The sequence below is a fragment of the Ipomoea triloba genome, chromosome 13 (assembly GCF_003576645.1).
Source record: "Ipomoea triloba cultivar NCNSP0323 chromosome 13, ASM357664v1".
Taxonomy (NCBI): domain Eukaryota; kingdom Viridiplantae; phylum Streptophyta; class Magnoliopsida; order Solanales; family Convolvulaceae; genus Ipomoea; species Ipomoea triloba.
The window spans coordinates 22,954,411-22,976,556 of record NC_044928.1 but is presented as its reverse complement, the minus strand read 5'-3'; the positions used below and the strand labels follow the sequence as shown (position 1 = coordinate 22,976,556).

Sequence of the window (22,146 nt, the reverse complement as noted above, 5' to 3'; positions counted from 1 at the left end):
ATTGAACAAGTAAGCCTTATGTTTCTTAGAACAGTGGTAATGTGTGATTTAGCCGTACTTGAACTCTTCACAGTCTTTTCCATAGCAAAGCATCAAAATTTTGCAAGGAATCTGTTCCAAGGAGTCATTGAGATCCAAAACTTGAGAAGCGCATTTTGTGCAATATTCCTGATAGACTTCAAGCAACTTCTTCAATGCTTTCGTTCTGACAGATACCTACATTAATTTCAGATGAAAAGGTAAGATGAAGAAATACAGTACAGATAGCACTAGAGAAGTATTTAGTTACTTGGCATATAACCTTTTTGTCACGCAGCCTATCTGCAATAAGAGAAATTAGTGTAGAGGGGAATGATTTAAAATTATTCTTTGCCAAATCACACAGCACAGTCACTGCTTTTGCCCTCACACCATCATCAAGGTCTAAGAGCCGACCTTCAAGAGCACCTGCCAAGTCCACAAAGTTAAAAATCAATTATTAACTTTACTATCAAGATATGATGGAACAAGACATGCTAAGCGAAATAGTGACAAGATGCTTCAGTTTTGGGCCTTTGGCAGCTTACTTAGAACTTCAGTTTTGGGCCTTTGAGATGATTTAGTGATTTCAGTCTCCAGTTCATTGGCTATGTACAAAGTTTTTGCATGTGAAAGAGCATTGAGCCTCACTTCAGCGGACTTATCAGAGAATCTGTTTAAGAACTCCATAAAGAGATAGCGATAATCTTTGGCAACATGGTTTCCGGGCAATGAAAGAAGTTTCCCAATTAAGTTTAAAGCTTTTATACGAACATCTACTTGATCTGTCTGTAAATTGAATTCCATTATCAATTGCAAAAGTGACCAAAACAACTACTGGTAAAAAATTTTAAAAATTAAAATAAAATAAATTTAAAAAAAAAAAAACCGAAAGATTTTACTATGTGCATGGCCAGCTTATTTGGGCCTTATCTACACAAATAAGTTAAAAGTTGGCCAAATGTTCATGTTTGAGAAAAACTTGTTGGAATAAATAAGAGGAAAAACCTATTCCAAGCCAGCCTCAAACAGAAGCTTTTTAGAAAATCGATTTTCTAAAAGTTTGGACAATGGCATGCCACATTAATGATATTTCTGAAATTCCAAATGTCTCCCTATATTTGAAGAGCTCTAATTCAGTGATACATGTCCTCTATTGTAACTTTGACAGTTTGACCATCATTAATTTGAAAAATACAGTTTTAACAGTTACATACCCAAACAACTTTTTAATTCTAAAAAGAACTTTCAAGGTGGATTAAGCCAAACATAATAGAAACCTATTTAATAAGTCCATTTTAAAATATCTTATCAAAATAGATATATTTGGAAATTTTTTTGCCTGGCCAAGCATGCTCTAGTTCTGCCAAATAACTAAGGATATGGCAAAGGTAAAACAAATTGAGAAATGGAATGGCTAACCAGTAATTCATTGGTCAAGGTAGGAATGACAGATATAAGCATTTGAGGAGCACAATGGAATATTTCATATATAATCTCGTGGTAATATTCTTTCACCATGCTTCCGACAGCATCTCTGTTCAGTATACAAGATCTTAAAAACCTAGCAATAATGTGCTCAAGCTTGCCACCATAATTCTGAATGATGTAAACAGCCAACCGTTTGGAAGCAGAAATATCCTGGAGAAGAATCAGTAAAACATAATTTAGCTGAATAGAGGACTTTCCATTTACCTAACCAAGGACTAAAATGTATTCTCAAAAAGTACTCATTTCTTCTAATCCAGGAAGTATCAAAACAGCATATATTCTCAGTTTCTATTCTCTAGTCCATTTCTAGAACAAAGCTTTAAAATTAAAAAACAGCAGGATGGTAGAGCTGCTTTTACAATTCACAATCCAGCAAGCTTATCCTTTCAAGTCTATTGCACCATCTCCATTTCATTATCTTTTCTTCATTTTGCTTGGTGCTTTAATTATGTTTGTTCTCAATATCTTGGGGCATTTTTTCAGTACTATTCCTCACTTTAAATGAATATGGATGATCTAAAACTCTATATAGCCAATACTAACCAGTCAACATAAGCCATTTATTTATTTCCTTATATCTGTACCACTGGCCTAAGATAGAGTAGAAGCCAATGTTGCTAACTCAGGTGTCTTCACTTGTAACTCTCTCTTCTATCCCACTCAATCTTTGACTCCTACTTCCAAACCTAAAGCAACACTAAGTAGAATCTCTCTTCTATGCTCATTTAAGCAATGTAACAAGTACCAGAACCACAGCTGTGAAACTTTTTTTCGCATTGCTTATCTATGAAAATAACTTCAGTGTTGCTTTGTCATATGCAACTAAGTAGAATCAGAGCTTAGTCTAAGCCTTCTCAAACTTAAAATGAATTTTATTACTATACTGACCTTTGTTTCTTTCAGGAGATTTTGCAAGATCACATCCAGAAGCGGTTCAGATACATTTCCTTCAGATGAAAGCAGCTCAGAGCTGTTATCCACCACTTTCTCCTCCAAAACAGCTGTCATTATAGATGACATAGCATGAACCATACTCAATGGGTGGTGGTCCCTACAAGAAAAGGAAGTAATTTTACATCAGTGGAACTAATCCTATCTAGCCATAAGCTACTATTTATAGTTTAAGAAATATCAGAGAGAACTGCACAATAAATCCCACTAGTTCTCCAATTTAAAGAACACTAAGGTATATGGTTGCACACATATCACATAATACCTCCTACAGANAAAAAAAAAAAAAAAAAAAAAAAAAAAACGAAAGATTTTACTATGTCTATGTGCATGGCCAGCTTATTTGGGCCTTATCTACACAAATAAGTTAAAAGTTGGCCAAATGTTCATGTTTGAGAAAAACTTGTTGGAATAAATAAGAGGAAAAACCTATTCCAAGCCAGCCTCAAACAGAAGCTTTTTAGAAAATCGATTTTCTAAAAGTTTGGACAATGGCATGCCACATTAATGATATTTCTGAAATTCCAAATGTCTCCCTATATTTGAAGAGCTCTATTCAGTGATACATGTCCTCTATTGTAACTTTGACAGTTTGACCATCATTAATTTGAAAAATACAGTTTTAACAGTTACATACCCAAACAACTTTTTAATTCTAAAAAGAACTTTCAAGGTGGATTAAGCCAAACATAATAGAAACCTATTTAATAAGTCCATTTTAAAATATCTTATCAAAATAGATATATTTGGAAATTTTTTTGCCTGGCCAAGCATGCTCTAGTTCTGCCAAATAACTAAGGATATGGCAAAGGTAAAACAAATTGAGAAATGGAATGGCTAACCAGTAATTCATTGGTCAAGGTAGGAATGACAGATATAAGCATTTGAGGAGCACAATGGAATATTTCATATATAATCTCGTGGTAATATTCTTTCACCATGCTTCCGACAGCATCTCTGTTCAGTATACAAGATCTTAAAAACCTAGCAATAATGTGCTCAAGCTTGCCACCATAATTCTGAATGATGTAAACAGCCAACCGTTTGGAAGCAGAAATATCCTGGAGAAGAATCAGTAAAACATAATTTAGCTGAATAGAGGACTTTCCATTTACCTAACCAAGGACTAAAATGTATTCTCAAAAAGTACTCATTTCTTCTAATCCAGGAAGTATCAAAACAGCATATATTCTCAGTTTCTATTCTCTAGTCCATTTCTAGAACAAAGCTTTAAAATTAAAAAACAGCAGGATGGTAGAGCTGCTTTTACAATTCACAATCCAGCAAGCTTATCCTTTCAAGTCTATTGCACCATCTCCATTTCATTATCTTTTCTTCATTTTGCTTGGTGCTTTAATTATGTTTGTTCTCAATATCTTGGGGCATTTTTTCAGTACTATTCCTCACTTTAAATGAATATGGATGATCTAAAACTCTATATAGCCAATACTAACCAGTCAACATAAGCCATTTATTTATTTCCTTATATCTGTACCACTGGCCTAAGATAGAGTAGAAGCCAATGTTGCTAACTCAGGTGTCTTCACTTGTAACTCTCTCTTCTATCCCACTCAATCTTTGACTCCTACTTCCAAACCTAAAGCAACACTAAGTAGAATCTCTCTTCTATGCTCATTTAAGCAATGTAACAAGTACCAGAACCACAGCTGTGAAACTTTTTTTCGCATTGCTTATCTATGAAAATAACTTCAGTGTTGCTTTGTCATATGCAACTAAGTAGAATCAGAGCTTAGTCTAAGCCTTCTCAAACTTAAAATGAATTTTATTACTATACTGACCTTTGTTTCTTTCAGGAGATTTTGCAAGATCACATCCAGAAGCGGTTCAGATACATTTCCTTCAGATGAAAGCAGCTCAGAGCTGTTATCCACCACTTTCTCCTCCAAAACAGCTGTCATTATAGATGACATAGCATGAACCATACTCAATGGGTGGTGGTCCCTACAAGAAAAGGAAGTAATTTTACATCAGTGGAACTAATCCTATCTAGCCATAAGCTACTATTTATAGTTTAAGAAATATCAGAGAGAACTGCACAATAAATCCCACTAGTTCTCCAATTTAAAGAACACTAAGGTATATGGTTGCACACATATCACATAATACCTCCTACAGAGAATTAGCTTAATTAATGCCTCAGATTCAAGATAAGGTCAATTTAGTAACTATTTAAAAGAGTAGAATGTATCAACTTCACTTTATGAACCTACTACTTCCTCTAGTACTATATGAACATCTCCCAAATATTTCTACTCACTTGGACCAACTGAAGGCAATCCTACTTCTACTGATTGAATGAAGATTATTGCATATTTATCTTTTCAGGCTTAAGATTGGCATGTAGACATTCTAATCACAAAAGGGAAAAACATTTGGAATGAAAAAGAAACAGTTAGGCACTTAGGCCACAGCTCTAATCAAACTTCACAGAAGTTAAAACAAAAATAAATCATAAAGAAAAATCATTTTTTATTGGCAACTTTATATATATATATATATATATATATACACACACATGAGAAACACCCATAAGAAAAAGCATAAAATTCACATGGAAATAGGTACAAGGTGCCTATTCAAGATCAGAGGCACTTTCCCTTTTCCTATTCCTTATTTTTTTTATTTTCAGATAAAATTCACTATGGCATGAGCTTCTACAGATTTTTTTTACATTTTGATTCTGCAGAGTTTTGTGTATTACATCCCTACATTAACATTAAAAGCATGTGTAGAGAATAAATATTAAAAAAAAAAAAAAAAAAACAGTCCATAAACACATTCTCATTCAGTTAAGAGAAATTCATAACTACCTCCAAAGAACAAGGGATACAAGATCTCTGTCTCCCAAAGTCTAAATTGTTGCCTTTCACTGTGCAAGCCCTCAAAAGGCAAAAGATTTCAAATCTGAATAGATGGCAAGTATTAAGATTTAAGAGCATACTTAGTTCTATCTTCTTTCAGCTTGCATTGTTGTGATTAAAACTGGCTAAAGTTTGCACAAGAATACCCCACTCAATCCCCACGGAAAATTCTGAATAAGTTTAGACTTTGGTGAATTGATTGTGGATGAAGGTTTGATTTGGTGAAGGGTAAAAAGGGCTGTTTTTGGTGTCTTTTGGATAGGTAGCTCACTACACTTGGGTTAGAGAAGTGATAAGAGCTGGGTTTGGACACCACAAGTGGGATTACACTTGATAAGTCTAAAGATTCCTCATGAACTCAAGGAAAGAAAACAGATTTGCATGATGCAAAACTTGAGACTAATTTCATTCATCCAAGATCTATCAAATACAAGAGAAGCTTAGCTATTTATAGGCTTTTGAGCAGCTTAATTCAACATAAACAAACATAATTAAAATTCAAAATGCACTATAATTGAGCTAACAAACTAACAAGAATAGAAATTTTCAGAGAAATTTATTTCAAATATTCAAACTCTAATTTAGTTTCTAAATTCATGCAGCTCTTTTTCTTGATTATTTTAACTTGATTTCAGCATCTTAGATTCTTAACCAAGCTTGGACAGTCCATAATCAGCTCCCAAAATGCAATAGTCTGCTACTAAATTAATCCATGCGCACAATCAATTAAATCCAAGCTCGCCATTTAAATTTGTCACCAATTTGCCTTAGAGATTAATCCAAGTTCAATGGCCCTCCAATTGGATCCCAATATTATTAACAACCTTCCTGAAATCTTAACATGCATTCTACTTACATGGTTTACTCTAAACAGTATTCATATCCACCTGTTCTAATGGCACACAAATTACTCAGAACTCATATCAAACAATTACTCATTGCATTAAATGTATTTCTCAGTAACTGAATTGAACAAATTTTACAATGTTGCACAAGTTAGCACTATAAATGGAAGATCCCTTATCAAAAAAGTTCAAACGCAATCACTTGCTAAGTTTTATATGCTGTTCTATCCAAGTGACATGGTGATCAACCTATTCCATTTTCTCCATGAGTTTTAACTATTACAATAACTAAGGAGTATAAAACACTGCAGAGTCAGTGTCAGTGAATACAAATTTTAAAATAAAAAAGTATAATAATAATAATAATAATAACACCAACAACTTACCTCACAATGCTGAAAAAGGTTTTGAACATTTTGAGAACTAAATCTTCACAACCAAAATCAAGCATTAGCACACAACAACGGAGCTTTGCAACAGTTTCCAACAGTTTAACCCTTTTATCAAAGAAGGCGTGTTTGGTATCATCAAGCTCCGCAAAAATACTTAATAGAAGTCTAAAAATACCCTGGTTACACGAGGGAAGAGAGAGGTAGTGAGTGAGAGAGGGATAGACAGAGAGAGGATACAAAATTATAATTATGTAATTTCCATAAATTTAATAGATAGAGAAGGTTAAAATATAACACAAGGATAGTATAAGTGCATTTTATAAAGTCATACTCTACCCTAAAAGTTGCATCACTGAAATCAGGATTTGGTGCCAAGACCCGGAGAATTTCACAGAAGCAGATACCAACAAGAAGTCTAACATCTCTATCCTTGTGCTTTAGCAGAGCAAATCTAACAAGAGATCTGCTTAAAGGAGTCAACATAGATTTCAATGATTCAGACTGTTCTAGCTGTTCCAAAGCATCTACAGCTTCCTGCAGCAAGAACAACTCAGATTAAGCTAAAGGGTTTTATGATATCCTGAAACATAAAGCAGATGCTTGGTGAAGGAAAAACAAACTACTCTAGCTGATTCAGACTGTTCTAGCTGTTCCAAAGCATCTAGAGCTTTCTGCAGCAAGAACAACTCAGATTAAGCTAAAGGGTTTTATGATATCCTGAAACATAAAGCAGATGCTTGGTGAAGGAAAAACAAACTTCTCTATCTGGTTTAGGCTGTTCTAGCTGTTCCAAAGCATCTACAGCTTCCTGCAGCAAGAACAACTCAGATTAAGCTAAAGGGTTTTATGATATCCTGAAACATAAAGCAGATGCTTGGTGAAGGAAAAACAAACTTCTCTGTGTTATCTACTATCTAGTTCTAGTTGGAGAGTACTGCATAACAAAATATTAAAAGAAGCCACTAAGATAAGAGATGCTGAAACATGCTCTTGGTCCTCGACAAATAAGAAGCTCCTGATTAAATATAAAACTGCACTTCCAATCCTTGCAGTAGTAGTAGTAGTAGTACAAGACCATAACAGTCTCCCATATCTGAAAAAGCAAGCTACATATTTGGCAAGCAAATTTTTGAGCACTCAATATACCTTAAATTTCAGCACAGTTGTAGAGACAATCACTTCAGCAGGAAATTGAACATGAAGCATAACAAAGTCAAAATATATCTTAACAGCATACTGATAAGAGAACTTATTGAAGTGAACTATATAGAAATATTTTATTACAGACATGAGACAACAAAGAAACAAAACACTCTAAAGATGAGAAAACCTCTTAAACTAGTGAAATACAGACAGAACCATCAAACAAAGCCCACCAATCTTGTAGGCAGCACACTACTTAGTGACTAACATCTAAACCAAAAACATGTCAGAATAGAACCAGATTACTTATTCCACTATGGTTCAATCTCTACCTCATTTTGGAAACTCCAAATTTCTAATCAACTAAAAACATCATAAACAATTGAACTAACCTCCAACAAATATTACTTGTTCCTGTTTTTACCCTTGTGAATGCAAGTTGGCACATCTTTGTAATAAGCCATTACTACCAAAGTAACTTCTCAATAACACCATCGGATGAGGCCATTCGTGGAAAACAAAATTATAGTAGATTACAAGCTTATGCAGGTTAAAAGACTGAGAAATCAAAATAGTTTCCAAAAAAATTACAAGCAAATGGCACTCTGGAAGAAACGGAATGTGGGTACCGGATAATTTTCCATATTTACGGTGAAAAAATGGGGAAAAGTGAATAAGTGTGGAAACGGAGTATTTATACTATACAAAAGTGTAGAATAAGAAGAGATCGTTACTTTGAGTAATTTGACGAGAGCGTCTTTGCCGGGGCAAGCTTTGTGAGAGGCAAATCGTTGGCCGATTTTAACGATTCGCTGGGAGACCTCCGACTTCGATTCCACCATTTTTCTGTGGAAAAACTGAGTTTACAGTGGAGAATTTGAGCAGGGAACCCCAGCCCTAAGAAATTGAATTGGTGAAACAGCACAAGTTCTTGCCTGCTTAACAGTATATGCCCAGTGCGGAACCTTTCCCGCGCTCTCAAAATGTGATTTAAGGGCCTGTTTGGTTTTCCTTTTTAAGTTGAATTAATAATAAGGGCTTTTTAGTAAATGCAATATTTTCATTTTTGCAAAGAAAAATAAAAGATACATAAGGGGGTATTTGGTTGGATGGGTTATATGGAAAATATTTTTCTAAATGTGAAAGAAATGTTGTTTGATTTGATGGAAAATGACTTCTTGAAAGTGAAAGAAAACAAAATTAAGCAAAACATTTGTATTTTGGTTTTCCTAAAATTTGAAAATAAAATATATCACGGTTGGACTATTTTACCCTCAAAAAATTTTTAATTACACATGTATATATATTATCACTATTATTATTAAGGGCATATTGATATTTATATTCATAATTCTTTACCCTTCCAAATCCAACCATAATGGCATTCATATTCCCAATAATTTTATTTTCACCAACCAAACAATGGAATCTATTTTTCTGTAATTTGTTTTCCATTGAATTTGAATTCCATTTCCCTTCAAATATTTTATAACCAACCAAACCGGTTGTAGAAACCCGAAAAATGACTTTTGGAAGTTATTTTCATAATTTTTCAGTGTTTGAATACTCAATAAAATATTCATTATGATCAACATACAAAATGCCCGTTTTGGTGGAAAAATGTCTTCCTAGTTTTTAATCGGAATACATGTTTTGAATTTTTGTATTTCCCATCTCTCTTCCCTCTATTCTTTTTTAAATTCATTTCCGAATTATTATTATTACCAACACCACTACATAACCACTACCCCCATTATCACACAACCACCATCACCACTGCCACTACCATCAACACATATTATTATTACTTGTGCCCAATATTTGTATTTTATATTAAAATTTTAAATTTATTTAAATTTTAATATAGTAAATAATAATAAGAATAATAATAATAATGTAAAATATTTTAATAAATTAGATATTTATATTTTAAAAAATAACTAACATATAACTCTAATATTTAATGTGTATATTTTATAATTATTATTGAAGAAGATAAGAAAATATATGGTGGATGCATGTGCATAGTAACAATAGTGAAAAAGATAACGGAAGTTATAACGGTAGGGGTATATTTGTCCAAAATATTATGTAGTACAACTTTTATAGCATAATGTACAAAAAAAACTTAACGGAAAAGTGGACATAAATAAAGGGTATAATCTTCATTCACATTTATTATGTTTTTAGATTATTATTATTACAAATAGTATGTTCATTTTTAGGAAAATGTACCAAACAAAAAAAATACAATTTCTTAACTTTTAGCCCAGCTGAAGAAAAAAAAATAGTTTTATGTCATTCACCATTTCAACCAAACACTAGAAAATTAAAATATTAAAAAAAAGTCATTTTTTAAAAATCATTTTCCAGGGTTCCAAACGGTGGTGAAGTTCTAAAGTTGAAAGTTGAAACATCTTTAAATCAAGAAATCGAAATGCCACATATTTGTTCCTTACGTAATATGGATTATTAGAATATAAATTCAATACTTCAAATTCAATTGTTACTAGAAATGGCAATGGGCGGGGTATATATTTCCCACCCCCGCCCCACACCCGCACTTACACTCGCTAGGTGATGGTGTAAATGTAAACGGGGGTACGGATTTACACCACGTGTGTTTGATTGTGTATGATGTAGTGTATGAAATGTGTATGCTTGGGGAGGAAAGCTATGGTTTCCTCCCGAGAAGATGAGCCAAGAACAAGAGAGAGAGAGTGAGAGTTGAGTGATGAATGGAATCAGGATCCCGAGAGGCAAGGGATGAGAGGGTCTGCCATTACAGTGGAGGGTCAGGTCCTTTATATAGGAATAGGACATGACCCTTCAGGAATATAATATTCCCCAAAGGTCACTTGCCCTTTAACAATTCCTAAGGGACACCCGACCTTTTAGGGGTACAATAATACATGGACTATATACATTGTATTTCTACAGTAGTCCCTTGGGGTATTTATCCATCACAAGTCCCCCACTTCTTGAATCTGCGAGAGTCGTCAGGTTCGAGAAGTAAAATGTGCTCCAGGCGGCCAACTTGTTACAAGCAAAGTCTCCCCGTTCTGAATGCCTTAATAGTCTGTGATGAACCCCTCAAGTCTGAGTTGAGCATGAGGGGCGTGATTTACGCTGGTTGCCTCGTTAAAAACCTTAGACTAAGAAAAACCCTATGGGAAAAAACTTAGCTAAGGGAAAAAGAGTACAACCAAAAAGGCGTAATCATTTAAAGACTATAAAGGGGGCTGTCTTGGTTTTATGCAGCTTAATCAGCTTTTCTAGGTTAAATCTCGAGTGATTCTTCATGTCCCCTAGTGATTCTTCATATCCCGTGAGCTTTTTAGAAATCCTGCAAAAAATAAGATAAAAAATGCAAATATGCATGTAATGCATGCCTATCCTGATATGCAAATTCTAAGTTAGTTCCTAACTCCACTTCTATAACTAAAAATGAACCCTCACTCCGAGGGATACCTTAATGCACCACTTTGGGGCTGTGCGGGCACCCAAAGCCACTATATTGCGCAAGATTTTTTGTGCCAAAGGCATCTTTTTTACCGAGCTGGTGCTTTGACGACCACAGGGGTCTCATCGCTGAGGAGCGGGATTTTTATAATTATTTTTTTTTTTTGCGACCACAATGGTCCTTTTTTCTTTGTGCCAACGGCATCTTTTTCACCAAGCCGGTATTTGGGCGACCATTTTGGTCTCATCGCGGGAGCGCGAGAATTTTATTTATTTTTTTGCGACCACAATAGCCATTTTGCGACCACAATGGTCCTTTTTCAAGTGCCATGACGAGGCATGTGCACAATCAACCGGGTAAATCCGTGCAGGTTGATCAAACCCCAAACGGAAGAGCCGGAGATTTTTCCAAGTGCCATGACGAGGCATGGGCACACTCAACCGAACAAATCCGTGCAGGTCGGCCAAACCCCAAACGGAAGGGTCGGAGAGTAGTGCCATGACGAAGCATAGGCATACAGCATCCTCAACCGGACAAATCCGTGCAGGTCGGTCAAACCCCAAACGGAAAAGCCGGAGATTTTTACAAGAGTCTCATTACAAAGAAATTAGGATACAAAAATCTATCATTTCTAATAAGGGACTACAATCTTCATCTTTGGAGTCTTCATCTTCAATAATCTCCACCTCCATTGGAATCTTCATCTTCAATAATTTTCGTACAGGAGCGTGGTGATGGGAACATATTAGAGAAATATCCCTTCCGAATTTAATATTCAGATAACAATAATATATTAGAGTGGTACTTTTGTCTCCCACTACACTATATTATATATATTTTTGTTCTTTTTCTTATTTTCTTTCCTTTCTCCTGATTTCTTTCTCCCACAACCTTTTGTCATTTTTCTTTTTTGTCTTTTCTTCTCACTTTCTTCCATAATTTCCTCCACTTTCTTTTATTTCTCCCACCATTTTTGTCTTTTTCTCTTTTTTGTCTTTTCTTCCCCCACCTTTATTCTTACTTCATCCTATGCCCGACAACCCTCAATCTTTTACTCTTATTTCCCCCATTCCAAAGCCATTACAGACAAAAACAATAATAAAGAAAATGTTATGGGTCTTGGTGGTTTAGAGTGAGGGCCGAAGAGGGTGGTGATGGTGGCCGGAGGAGATGAGCTTGTTGACGAAAATCGGAGTCCGGCACAGGCTACCGGAGTTCTACTGGTCATGTGGTTGCGGTGGCGGGCAGTAGGAAGGTGATGATGAGGTGGTGTTGATAGTTGAGGGAAGGTTGGCTGCGGCAGCTACGGCGACTTTAGCGTTTTGCTCCGACGAGGGAGGGAGGGAGAGAGAGACATTGTGGATGCGGTGGAGGGGGCCGTAATGCCGGCGGAGACCGGTGGTTGCTGGATCGGCGGCGATGATGACTGCTTCGTTGACGGGTTGCGTTGACAGCGAGTGGCGATGCGGTGGTGGCGGAGCACGGAGACGCCGGAGGAAGGGGCGTAAACCAGCCGCTGGAGGTCGCAGGTTGAGGCAGCGGTCGGCGGTGGCGTCGCGGTGGTGGCTGGTGTGTAGTGGCCGTGGCGGTTGCAGTGGTGTTTTTCCCTTTTTTTTTTTTGTTGACCAACGAAGATCATAATATGATAAGGAGATGATTTGGATGATGATGAAGGTGGCGGAGCGGGAGTCGGGGTTGAGAGAGAAAACGGAGGGACAGCATGCTTGGATCTCGGGCAACAATGGCGAGCACTGATGCTTCTCCGTTCGTGGTTTCTTCTGCCGGGAGAGGCTGAAGATGATGCGGTAACGTGGCGGCATGGTGTATTTTATTTCCTGTGCGGCGACAGTGGAGAAGGAGGAGATTGGAGGTGGTGGGATGCTCTATGACGGAGATGGTGGTAGAGCGCTGTATTTTCCGGTGAGCAGCGACAGTGACAGTGAGTTGTGACGGTGACGAGGATGGTGAATACCATTCGGTTGATTAGAGGAACACGGCATTTCGTCGCATTCCCCACAGACGGCGCCAATGATGGTGTAAATGTAAACGGGGGTACGGATTTACACCACGTGTGTTTGATTGTGTATGATGTAGTGTATGAAATGTGTATGCTTGGGGAGGAAAGCTATGGTTTCCTCCCGAGAAGATGAGCCAAGAACAAGAGAGAGAGAGTGAGAGTTGAGTGATGAATGGAATCAGGATCCCGAGAGGCAAGGGATGAGAGGGTCTGCCATTACAGTGGAGGGTCAGGTCCTTTATATAGGAATAGGACCTGACCCTTCAGGAATATAATATTCCCCAAAGGTCACTTGCCCTTTAACAATTCCTAAGGGACACCCGATCTTTTAGGGGTACAATAATACATGGACTATATACATTGTATTTCTACAGTAGTCCCTTGGGGTATTTACCCATCACTAGGTAATGAAATTTATACTCTATCCACGGAATTTTGTGAGTGTATGTAATATTCAACCTATAACTTGAAGGCAAAAACTTGTGTGAGACCGTCTCACAATGAGACGGGTCGGGTCAAGATGGGAATGTAACACTTATATGCACAAATGTCATACTTATATGTTCAAATGTAATACTAATCAGGAATAAAACTTTTGTTACTTATTAGGGTAAATGTAATACTTTTAAGGGAAAATACAATACTTTTACATTTTGATTTAAAAGTATTACATTTTTCCTTAAAAGTATTATATTTGCCCTTATATGTGAGAGGCACTTATCAACATTACTTATTATGAAAAATGTATTACTTTTTCTCTTATAAGTAACAAAAATTGTATTTTTTATTAGTGTTATATTTGAGCATATAAGTGTGAGATTTGCACATATAAGTATGACATTTGCATGGTGATTTGACCCGACCCGACCCGTCTCACGAATAAGGATCAGTGAGACGGTCTCACACAAGTGTGACCCTAACTTTAATCAATCATATCTCGCTTAAATCTAATAAAAATTGTATAACTACAATTTAATTATCGAATGAATTATTTGTATAAGTTTAAATATATCTAAATCTAAAAACATAATAAGTGTGAATGAAGGTTATACCCTTCATTTATGTTTGTTTTTCCCGTTAAGTTTTTTTGTACATTATGCTATAAAAGTTGTACTTTACAATATATTAGACAAACATACCCCTACCTTTATAACTTCTGTTATTTTTTCCACTATTGTTACCATGCACATGCATCCACTATATATTTTCTTATTTTCTTCAATAATAATAATATATACACATTATATATTAGTTATTTTCTAAAATATAAATATAAAATTTATAGAAATATTTTACATTATTATTATTATTTACAATAATTTAAATATCTAAAATCTAAATAAATTTAAAATTTTAATATAAAATATTAATATTGGGCACCTATATTTTGCCCATCGCGCATAAGAAAAACTAGTTATACATATACATATCAATATAGTTCAAACATGAAAATCTATTTCATGCAATACCTTTAAAAAAGATCGATTCAATTTGTAATCACTTGATTATAATAATATTATATTTTTTATTATCTTTTGGTTGTCAATTTATTCAAATGATTAAATTTAATTTTAAAATTTGTTACTCTCACTAAAATTTAACTTCTTTTTCTTTTTGTGATGCCATTTTAAATCTTTTGAATTAAATTTAGTAAACTTGAAAATATTATTAATAAAAAAAATCTAACATAGATAGTTGTCATATAAAAGTGAAAAATGTAACTATTAAAAGATCTCATATTTTGATATTAATAGAAAAATCAAATTTAGTTCCAAATTAACATATCCTACAACAAATACTATAGTATAATTTATATTTTAAAAAAAAACATTTTTTTACGGTGATTTTCTATGAAAATCAAGGTAAAATGTACAATTTCAATTTAGTATGTAACAATTAAATATCATGATAGTTTTTTAAAACCAAGATAGTTTCATTTTTTGTAATAATTACATATCATGTCAGTTTTTAAAAACCAACATATTAATTATGTCTATAAATAATTGGAGCACAGATGCATTATTTTTGGAGCCTAAATTGGGTCGAGAAATAGAGTTGGGAGCCAAAGAGTGATAAAATGTAAAGTACGTATATGGGGTCGATCAGAACGCAAAGAATGAAGGAATATGGTGTAAAGTGAAAAACTAGAGAAAGTTTGGAGCTAAAGTACGGTAAGGCATAAAGTACAAGGAGTCATATTGCAAAGTTTATGAAAGAGGCTAAGGATGCATTTGGCAGCATAGTATGGAACAAAATATAGAAAAGTCGAGGGATCCGCCTAGGCCGTAGCCCTGGGCGGCGACCCTGGCTCTTGATCTTGGCTCACTTGCAAACCTCGTGGGGGCTAAACAAACCACTCCCAAAGTCCACAGGTGTGGAGCTTTTCAGCCCCTCTCTGAGCAACCTTGGTCGTCCATTACCAGCGGAGAAGGATCACCCGAGTATTTGGCAGACTGCTCGGACGAACTACCCATCGTATGGTGAGGTGGCAGGGTGGGGGTGCACGCATGATATGCGTGGGGAAATGTTTAGTAGGAAAGCCCAACACCTAGTGGGAGTGTAGGACACGCATGTGGTTAAGGAGGACGGGATGTTGTGATTCGTGCAACTATCCATGACATGCGACCTTGGGATTAGTATAAAAGCGGGGGCGGTGTTTGTTCCAAACCATCATCATCAGCTCTTCTTCTTCTCTTGAGTATTAAACCCTATCAATCCAATACATTGTTCATACCCTTTACCCGATATCAAATCAGTTTTATAGTGGGTTCGGTCTATTCAAAATTATCGATTACTAACTATTTCAAAACATGCCATCGAATCAATTTTAGATGATATACTTTTAATTTACAAATCACCTTTGGGCGTGTTGTATTATAAAACTAAAGCATATGCATCTTGATCTGTTCATGTGACAAGTTGACTAGATCAGTGTTACATAAAAACAAATTAGGGTGACCAGCTATGTTTCATAGCACATGCTCCTATAGTGTGTCCCCCTCCATGTGACAAGTTGATGAGATCCAGGTTAATAAATTTAGTTAATAAATATTAAAACCTTCAAACCATTTCTTTTTTTTCAAGGGCCACGATGAATTGAATTAATTATATCAAATACATTTTTTATTTTTTTTATTATTTACAAGAAAACTCGTATTTACTACTTGAAAGTGTGTTATGAGTGAAACTTATTTTTATGATTCTAACCAATAAAGAATTACAAAAAAATAAAATAAATCAACTTAGGTTATTCATAACTAATTAGTTCAAATAAAAAAGAATCAAATTTGGTCAATTGGCATAGTTGTAGCCCTCCTAAGTGAGATGTTACAAGTTTGATCCTCAGTGTGGGTGTTGGCTCGTTGTGCTTGCACAGTTTTCAAAAAAACACCAACTTAATTAAATTGTCCCATACATTTTCTAGTCAACTCTTATTAAAACTTTAGTTTAGTATTTCGAGTGACAATGTTGACTCGTTGTGCTTGCACAGTATTCAAAAAAAAACACCAACTTAATTAAATTGTCCCATACGTTTAGTATTTCGAGTGACAATCTGGCCACATAACAAGTTGACGAGGGTGCAAAGTTAGACAACCTCAGAGCTTTATTTATATTCGAAGTAAAAAACACGCACTTTCGTTAATTTCTTTTCCAAAAACAAAAACAAAAACGCTTTCTTTCTTTCTTTCTAGCTTCTTCTTCTTCTACCAACAACTCCATTTCATTCTTTCTCTACTTAGAAAAAATCAATTTGATTACACACATTCCACAGTCACAGTTGCAGAGCAGAGTAGTATAAGGATATATGGTGAGTAGGAATTGAAGTTTATTAGAATCATCAGATCAGATATGCATGCGTATGTAGGATATTAATTATTTGGTTTGGGTTTTATGTAATTTCAGATGAGAGAAGCACAGGCAGATTAAGGCTTTTCCTTTGGTGTATCTCCCACTGCACCAGTTCTTTCAATACATTCATAACTTGGATTGTATTGTTGTTGAGATCGATAAGATAGATCAAAGTTTGTGCGCAGTTACAAAGGTAAGCCCTTAATTAGCTTTCTATCTAAAATAATACGGCGTAATATATAGTTTCGTTTGTGAACTTCTTTCTTTCCTTATTTGCTTAGTTTGTTCTCTCCATCGCTAGCTTGCTCTATGTGAAAAAAACAAAACAAAACAGAACTATTTTGACCTACGAACAATTTTGCCTTATTAGACTCCACTATCCTGGTAATTCAAGTTAAAATTATCCAAGCAAGAATACATAATATGAATGCTGTTTTGGAGCAAGAATACATAATATGAATGCTGCTTTGGACCACCTTCACAATGGAAGGTGGATTTGGTCCATGATAAAACATTTTCAAAATTACTATCTTTCACTTTTACTTTTCTATTTATTACAAATTTTTTTAGAAGAAAATTTAATATTTCCTAAAAAGTAAAAACTTTTTTTTTGTTTTTTTTTTTTTTGGAAAAAAGAGTAAAAACTTTAATATTCATTTATATCCTCTTTGTGTTAACACTCATCTCTTTTCGTCATGACCTTTATTAAGTGCTTTGCCTCTCATAATTTTATCACTTTCTTACTTTGTACTTTTATTCTGATTGATAAAAAATGTTGAATATATTTCTAATCAAACCCTGTAATCGTAGACATAATACAAGCTTTTCGAGATCAGAAAGATGCCAAACATCTCTAATGCAGATAATGATATAGTTGTGGGTTTCAAGAAGGAAGAAGAAATAATCATAGCTCAGCTTACTCATGGGTCAAAGGAGAGAGAAGTTGTTTTAATTTCTGGTATGGGCGGATTGGGGAAGACAACTTTAGCCAGGAGAGTGTATGAGGGGAAAAAAATATTCAACCACTTTGACAAGCGTGCGTGGTGTACTGTTTCTCAAGAATATGATTGCAAGGACTTATTGGACAAAATATATAGTCAAGTATATGGTAGTGAGATAAAGATGGGCAGTAGTAGTGTAGTTGAAGGTGTATGTGGTAGTGAGATAAAGATGGGCAGTAGTAGTGTAGCTGAAAACCTTCGCAAAAGTTTGATGGGAATGAGATACCTCATAGTGTTGGATGATATTTGGAGTCTAGAAGCATGGGAAGAGTTGAATAGAGTTTTTCCCCCATGTGACAATGGAAGTAGAATTGTTTTAACAAGCAGACAAGAAAGTGTGGTTTCTGATGCCAAACATATTCATCTTCCTTTCTTCACTATTGATGAGAGTTGGGAATTATTGCAAATGAAGTTATTTAAAGGGAAGGGATGTCCTGAAGAGCTTGAAAATGTTGGAAGAGAAATATCTAAAATATGTGGGGGATTACCCTTGACAGTTGGTTTGATGGCGGGTCTTCTTGAAAAAGTTGAAAAGAATGAGCAAATGTGGTGTGAATTTTTGTTTCCTTTATACTCATATGTTACATTTAGAGACGGAATACAAAGCAATGATGTGATAGCGCTTAGTTACAAATATTTATCAGATCATTTGAAACCATGCTTACTTTATTTTGCTGCATTCCCAGAGGATGAAGTAATCCAAGTTTCGAAACTAATAAAACTATGGATATCTGAAGGATTCATCATAGGAATGACAGAGAAAGGGAGAGTAGAAGATGAGGCAGAGGATTACTTAAACGATCTGGTTTGTAGTAACCTAATTATGGTGTCTGAAAAGGAGTATGATGGTCACATCCTATCATGCAGGGTTCATGACTTGGTATGTGACTTTTGCTTAACAAAAGCTAGAGAAGATATTTCCTTGGAGGTAATTAATATGGAAAAGAAGTGGGATCAAACTCTGAATTTTACCCCACATCGAATATGTTTTCATATGCATGGGACATCTAATATCGCTTCTGAATTGGTACCATGGAATTCTTCTATTCACACAGTTTTGGTTTTCCATAGTTATGAACACTCTTATAATTTCTCATGGATTGCTAAAAAATTTGAACATCTCACAGTCTTGGATTTAGAGGCAATCTCGGTGTACCAGTCAATTTTGTCTGAAGTTAACTCACTAATTCATCTGAGGTATCTAGCTCTCAAATTACATAGAGATGAAGATGATCATGCAGATGATGTCTCACCATTATCACTAGGAAATCTTAAGTGCCTCATAACATTAGAGTTGAGATCGTATCAGGAGCATTTCCCAATTTTTTTTTTTGAATATGAGTAGATTGAGACATATGATTATTAGTGGTGCCAGTTGTGATAAGTCTTGCGTGGAGAAATCAAGCTCAGATATGATTGAAGCAATTTCTTATTCAGAAGACCTACAAACCTGGGTTTCGCGATGTCATCTCACTCCAATGCATGAAGATTTATTGAGAAAGTTTCCCCGTCTCAAAAAATTGAGTTGTAATGTCTCAAGTTCTGAAGGCTTTCCTGAAATTGACTTTCTCCATCATCTTGAAAATCTTGAGTTATCCAGTAATTTTGAAAGCTTTCCACTCAGCAAGTTTCCATCAAGTATTAAGGAAATACGTTTGAATTTTATTACTCTTTCGGTGTCTGCAATTTCAACAATTGCACAGCTTCCCCGTCTTGAGAGCCTAATACTATTTGATTGCAGGTTTGAGGGCATATGGATTGTGGAGGAGGAAACCAAATTCTCCAAACTCAAAATCCTCCAACTAATTTTACTTAATATTGGAATTTGGGATATTAGCAATGCTGCTGAGTCCTTTCCTTGCCTTGAGCAATTAGTTTTGGGATATTGTCGGAACTTACTACAGATGCCTTCTAACTTTGATGATGTTTTAACATTGAAAAAGATCATTGTGACCAATTGCAATCACGATGTTAACAGTTGGGCGAAGAACATCGAGGAATCTGCACAGAATATAGGAAATGAGCAACTCAATGTCAAGATACTCGGTAAGTGAAATTAACTAACTTAATTTTTTACTTTAATTTTCTCATTATCATTTTTGACTTAGTGTTTAAATTGGCATGTTTGTACAATATAATGAATACAAAATTGAATTATATTATGAGTCATTGATATAAAAACTTTCATCAAAACATGGCTTTCATATTGTTTCTCTCATGATAGTGTATGTACAAATCACTTTTTTCTTTAGGTGGTACAGAATAGATTTAGGATCATATTTTAAAGAAAAAAATTTATATTCTCTTACTAAGTTTGCATTGAACACTTTCTAGACAAAACATGCCAAATGCATTTTTACTTTTAGTGTGTCGAGTCCTACTAAATCTCTTTTCTTGTTTATTGAAATGATTGACAGAGCAATCTGGGATCAACCCTGAGCATGAGCTAATACTCAAATTTCTTCTACATCCCGTGATGAGAACGCGAAAATCTGATAGCATGTTCTCTAAAATAAAAAGAGAAAGAATGAGGAGAAAGAGACCAGGAGTGTGACCAAAGAGTAATCACAACTTGATATTACTTTTATTTTTAAATTTGAATAATAATATTAATATTTCTCTAGTGTAACTCTTTTCTTTATATTTACTCTGTACAAGCATTATATTCGAATATAATACTTAGAATCCTTCTGCTGAAATATTTGAGTGTATAAAGCATAATTTTAAATAGAGTTAATTTCTTTTTTGGTTCTAGACTTATCATGTGTTCGACAAATTTAGTCCACCATAAATAATTTTGTCACATTTTGTCCAAACTTATTTAACGTTCGACAATTTTAGTCTATGTTCCAACTCCTTGTTAAGTCTCCGTGAAACTGAAGGGCATTTTTATCCTATCCAGTGTTCTTCTTCATCTATGTTTTGTGCATCGCGCATAAGAAAAACTAGTTATACATATACATATCAATATATTTCGAACATGAAAACCTATTTCATGCAATGCCTTTAAAAAAGATCTATTCAATTTGTAATCACTTGATTATAATAATAATTATTTTTTATTAACTTTTGGTTGTCAGTTTATTCAAATGATTAAATTTAATTTTAAAATTTGTTACTCTCACTAAAATTTAACTTTTTTTTTTTTGTGATGCCATTTTAAATCTTTTGAATTAAATTTAGTAAACTTGAAAATATTATTAATAAAAAAAAAAATCTAACATAGATAGTTGTCAGATAAAAGTGAAAAATGTAACTATTAAAAGATCTCATATTTTGATATTAATGGAAAAATCTAATTTAGTTCCAAATTAACATATGCTACAACAAATAATAGTATAATTTATATTGAAAAAAAAAACATTTTTTTACGGTGATTTTCTATGAAAACCAAGGTAAAATGTATAATTTAAATTTATTATGTAACAATTAAATATCATGATAGTTTTTTAAAACCAACATAGTTTCATTTTTTTTGTAATAATTACATATCATGTCAGTTTTTAAAAACCAACATATTAATCATGTCTATAAATAATTGGAGCACAGATGCTTAATTTTGGAGCCTAAATTGGGTCGAGAAATAGAGTTGGGAGCCAAAGAGTGATAAAATGTAAAGTATATGGGGTTAGAGCGCAAAGAAGGAAGGAATATGGTGTAAAGTGAAAAAACAGAGAACGTTTGGAGCTAAAGTACGGTAAGGCGTAAAGTACAGGGAGCCATATTGCAAAGTTTATGAAAGAGGCTAAGGATGCATTTGGTAGCATAGTATGGAACAAAATATAGAAAAGTCTAGGGGTTCGCCTAAGCCGTAGCCCTGGGCGGCGACCCTGGCTCTTGATCTTGGCTCACTTGCAAACCTCGTGGGGGCTAAGCAAACCACTCCCAAAGTCCACAGTCGTGGAGCTTTTCAGCCCCTCGCTGAGCAACCTTGGTCGTCCATTAGCGGCTGAGAAGGATCGTCCGAGTATTTGACAGATTGCTTGGATGAACTACCCACCGTATGGTGAGGTGGCAGGGTGGGGGTGCACGCATGATATGCGTGGGGAAATGTTTAATAATGTTCAGTAGGAAAGCCCAACACCTAGTGGGAG

The 22,146-nt window shown here is 34.8% G+C and overlaps 2 protein-coding genes and 1 long non-coding RNA gene across 3 annotated transcripts in view; 1 reads left to right on the top strand and 2 right to left on the bottom strand.

Moving 5' to 3' along the window:
* LOC116001373 overlaps nucleotides 1-8,661 on the bottom strand; it is a 38,083-nt gene extending 29,422 nt beyond the window's left edge. Inside the window, exons 1-10 of the mRNA XM_031241255.1 lie at nucleotides 8,457-8,661; nucleotides 7,337-7,387; nucleotides 7,203-7,250; nucleotides 6,916-7,113; nucleotides 6,574-6,755; nucleotides 4,260-4,422; nucleotides 3,303-3,521; nucleotides 567-807; nucleotides 302-447; nucleotides 59-216 (exon numbers count right to left, since the gene is read on the bottom strand). Coding sequence (XP_031097115.1) covers nucleotides 59-216; nucleotides 302-447; nucleotides 567-807; nucleotides 3,303-3,521; nucleotides 4,260-4,422; nucleotides 6,574-6,755; nucleotides 6,916-7,113; nucleotides 7,203-7,250; nucleotides 7,337-7,387; nucleotides 8,457-8,564 — 1,514 coding nt within the window. The 5' untranslated portion in view covers nucleotides 8,565-8,661. The remainder of the gene's footprint in view (nucleotides 1-58; nucleotides 217-301; nucleotides 448-566; nucleotides 808-3,302; nucleotides 3,522-4,259; nucleotides 4,423-6,573; nucleotides 6,756-6,915; nucleotides 7,114-7,202; nucleotides 7,251-7,336; nucleotides 7,388-8,456) is intronic.
* Nucleotides 8,662-15,354: 6,693 nt separating this feature from the next.
* LOC116002851 lies at nucleotides 15,355-22,020 on the bottom strand. The gene is made up of 3 exons (XR_004094555.1): nucleotides 21,882-22,020; nucleotides 16,162-16,164; nucleotides 15,355-15,510 (listed from the first exon to the last, which is right to left on the bottom strand). It is a non-coding gene; the product is annotated as an uncharacterized LOC116002851 (long non-coding RNA).
* LOC116002850 (putative late blight resistance protein homolog R1B-14) lies at nucleotides 16,873-20,789 on the top strand. Its single transcript, XM_031243027.1, has 4 exons — nucleotides 16,873-17,010; nucleotides 17,106-17,244; nucleotides 17,862-20,098; nucleotides 20,470-20,789. Exon 3 carries the CDS (start codon nucleotides 17,892-17,894, stop codon nucleotides 19,395-19,397), a length of 1,506 nt encoding a protein of 501 aa, XP_031098887.1. The 5' UTR covers nucleotides 16,873-17,010; nucleotides 17,106-17,244; nucleotides 17,862-17,891; the 3' UTR covers nucleotides 19,398-20,098; nucleotides 20,470-20,789.
* Nucleotides 22,021-22,146: the final 126 nt, after the last annotated feature.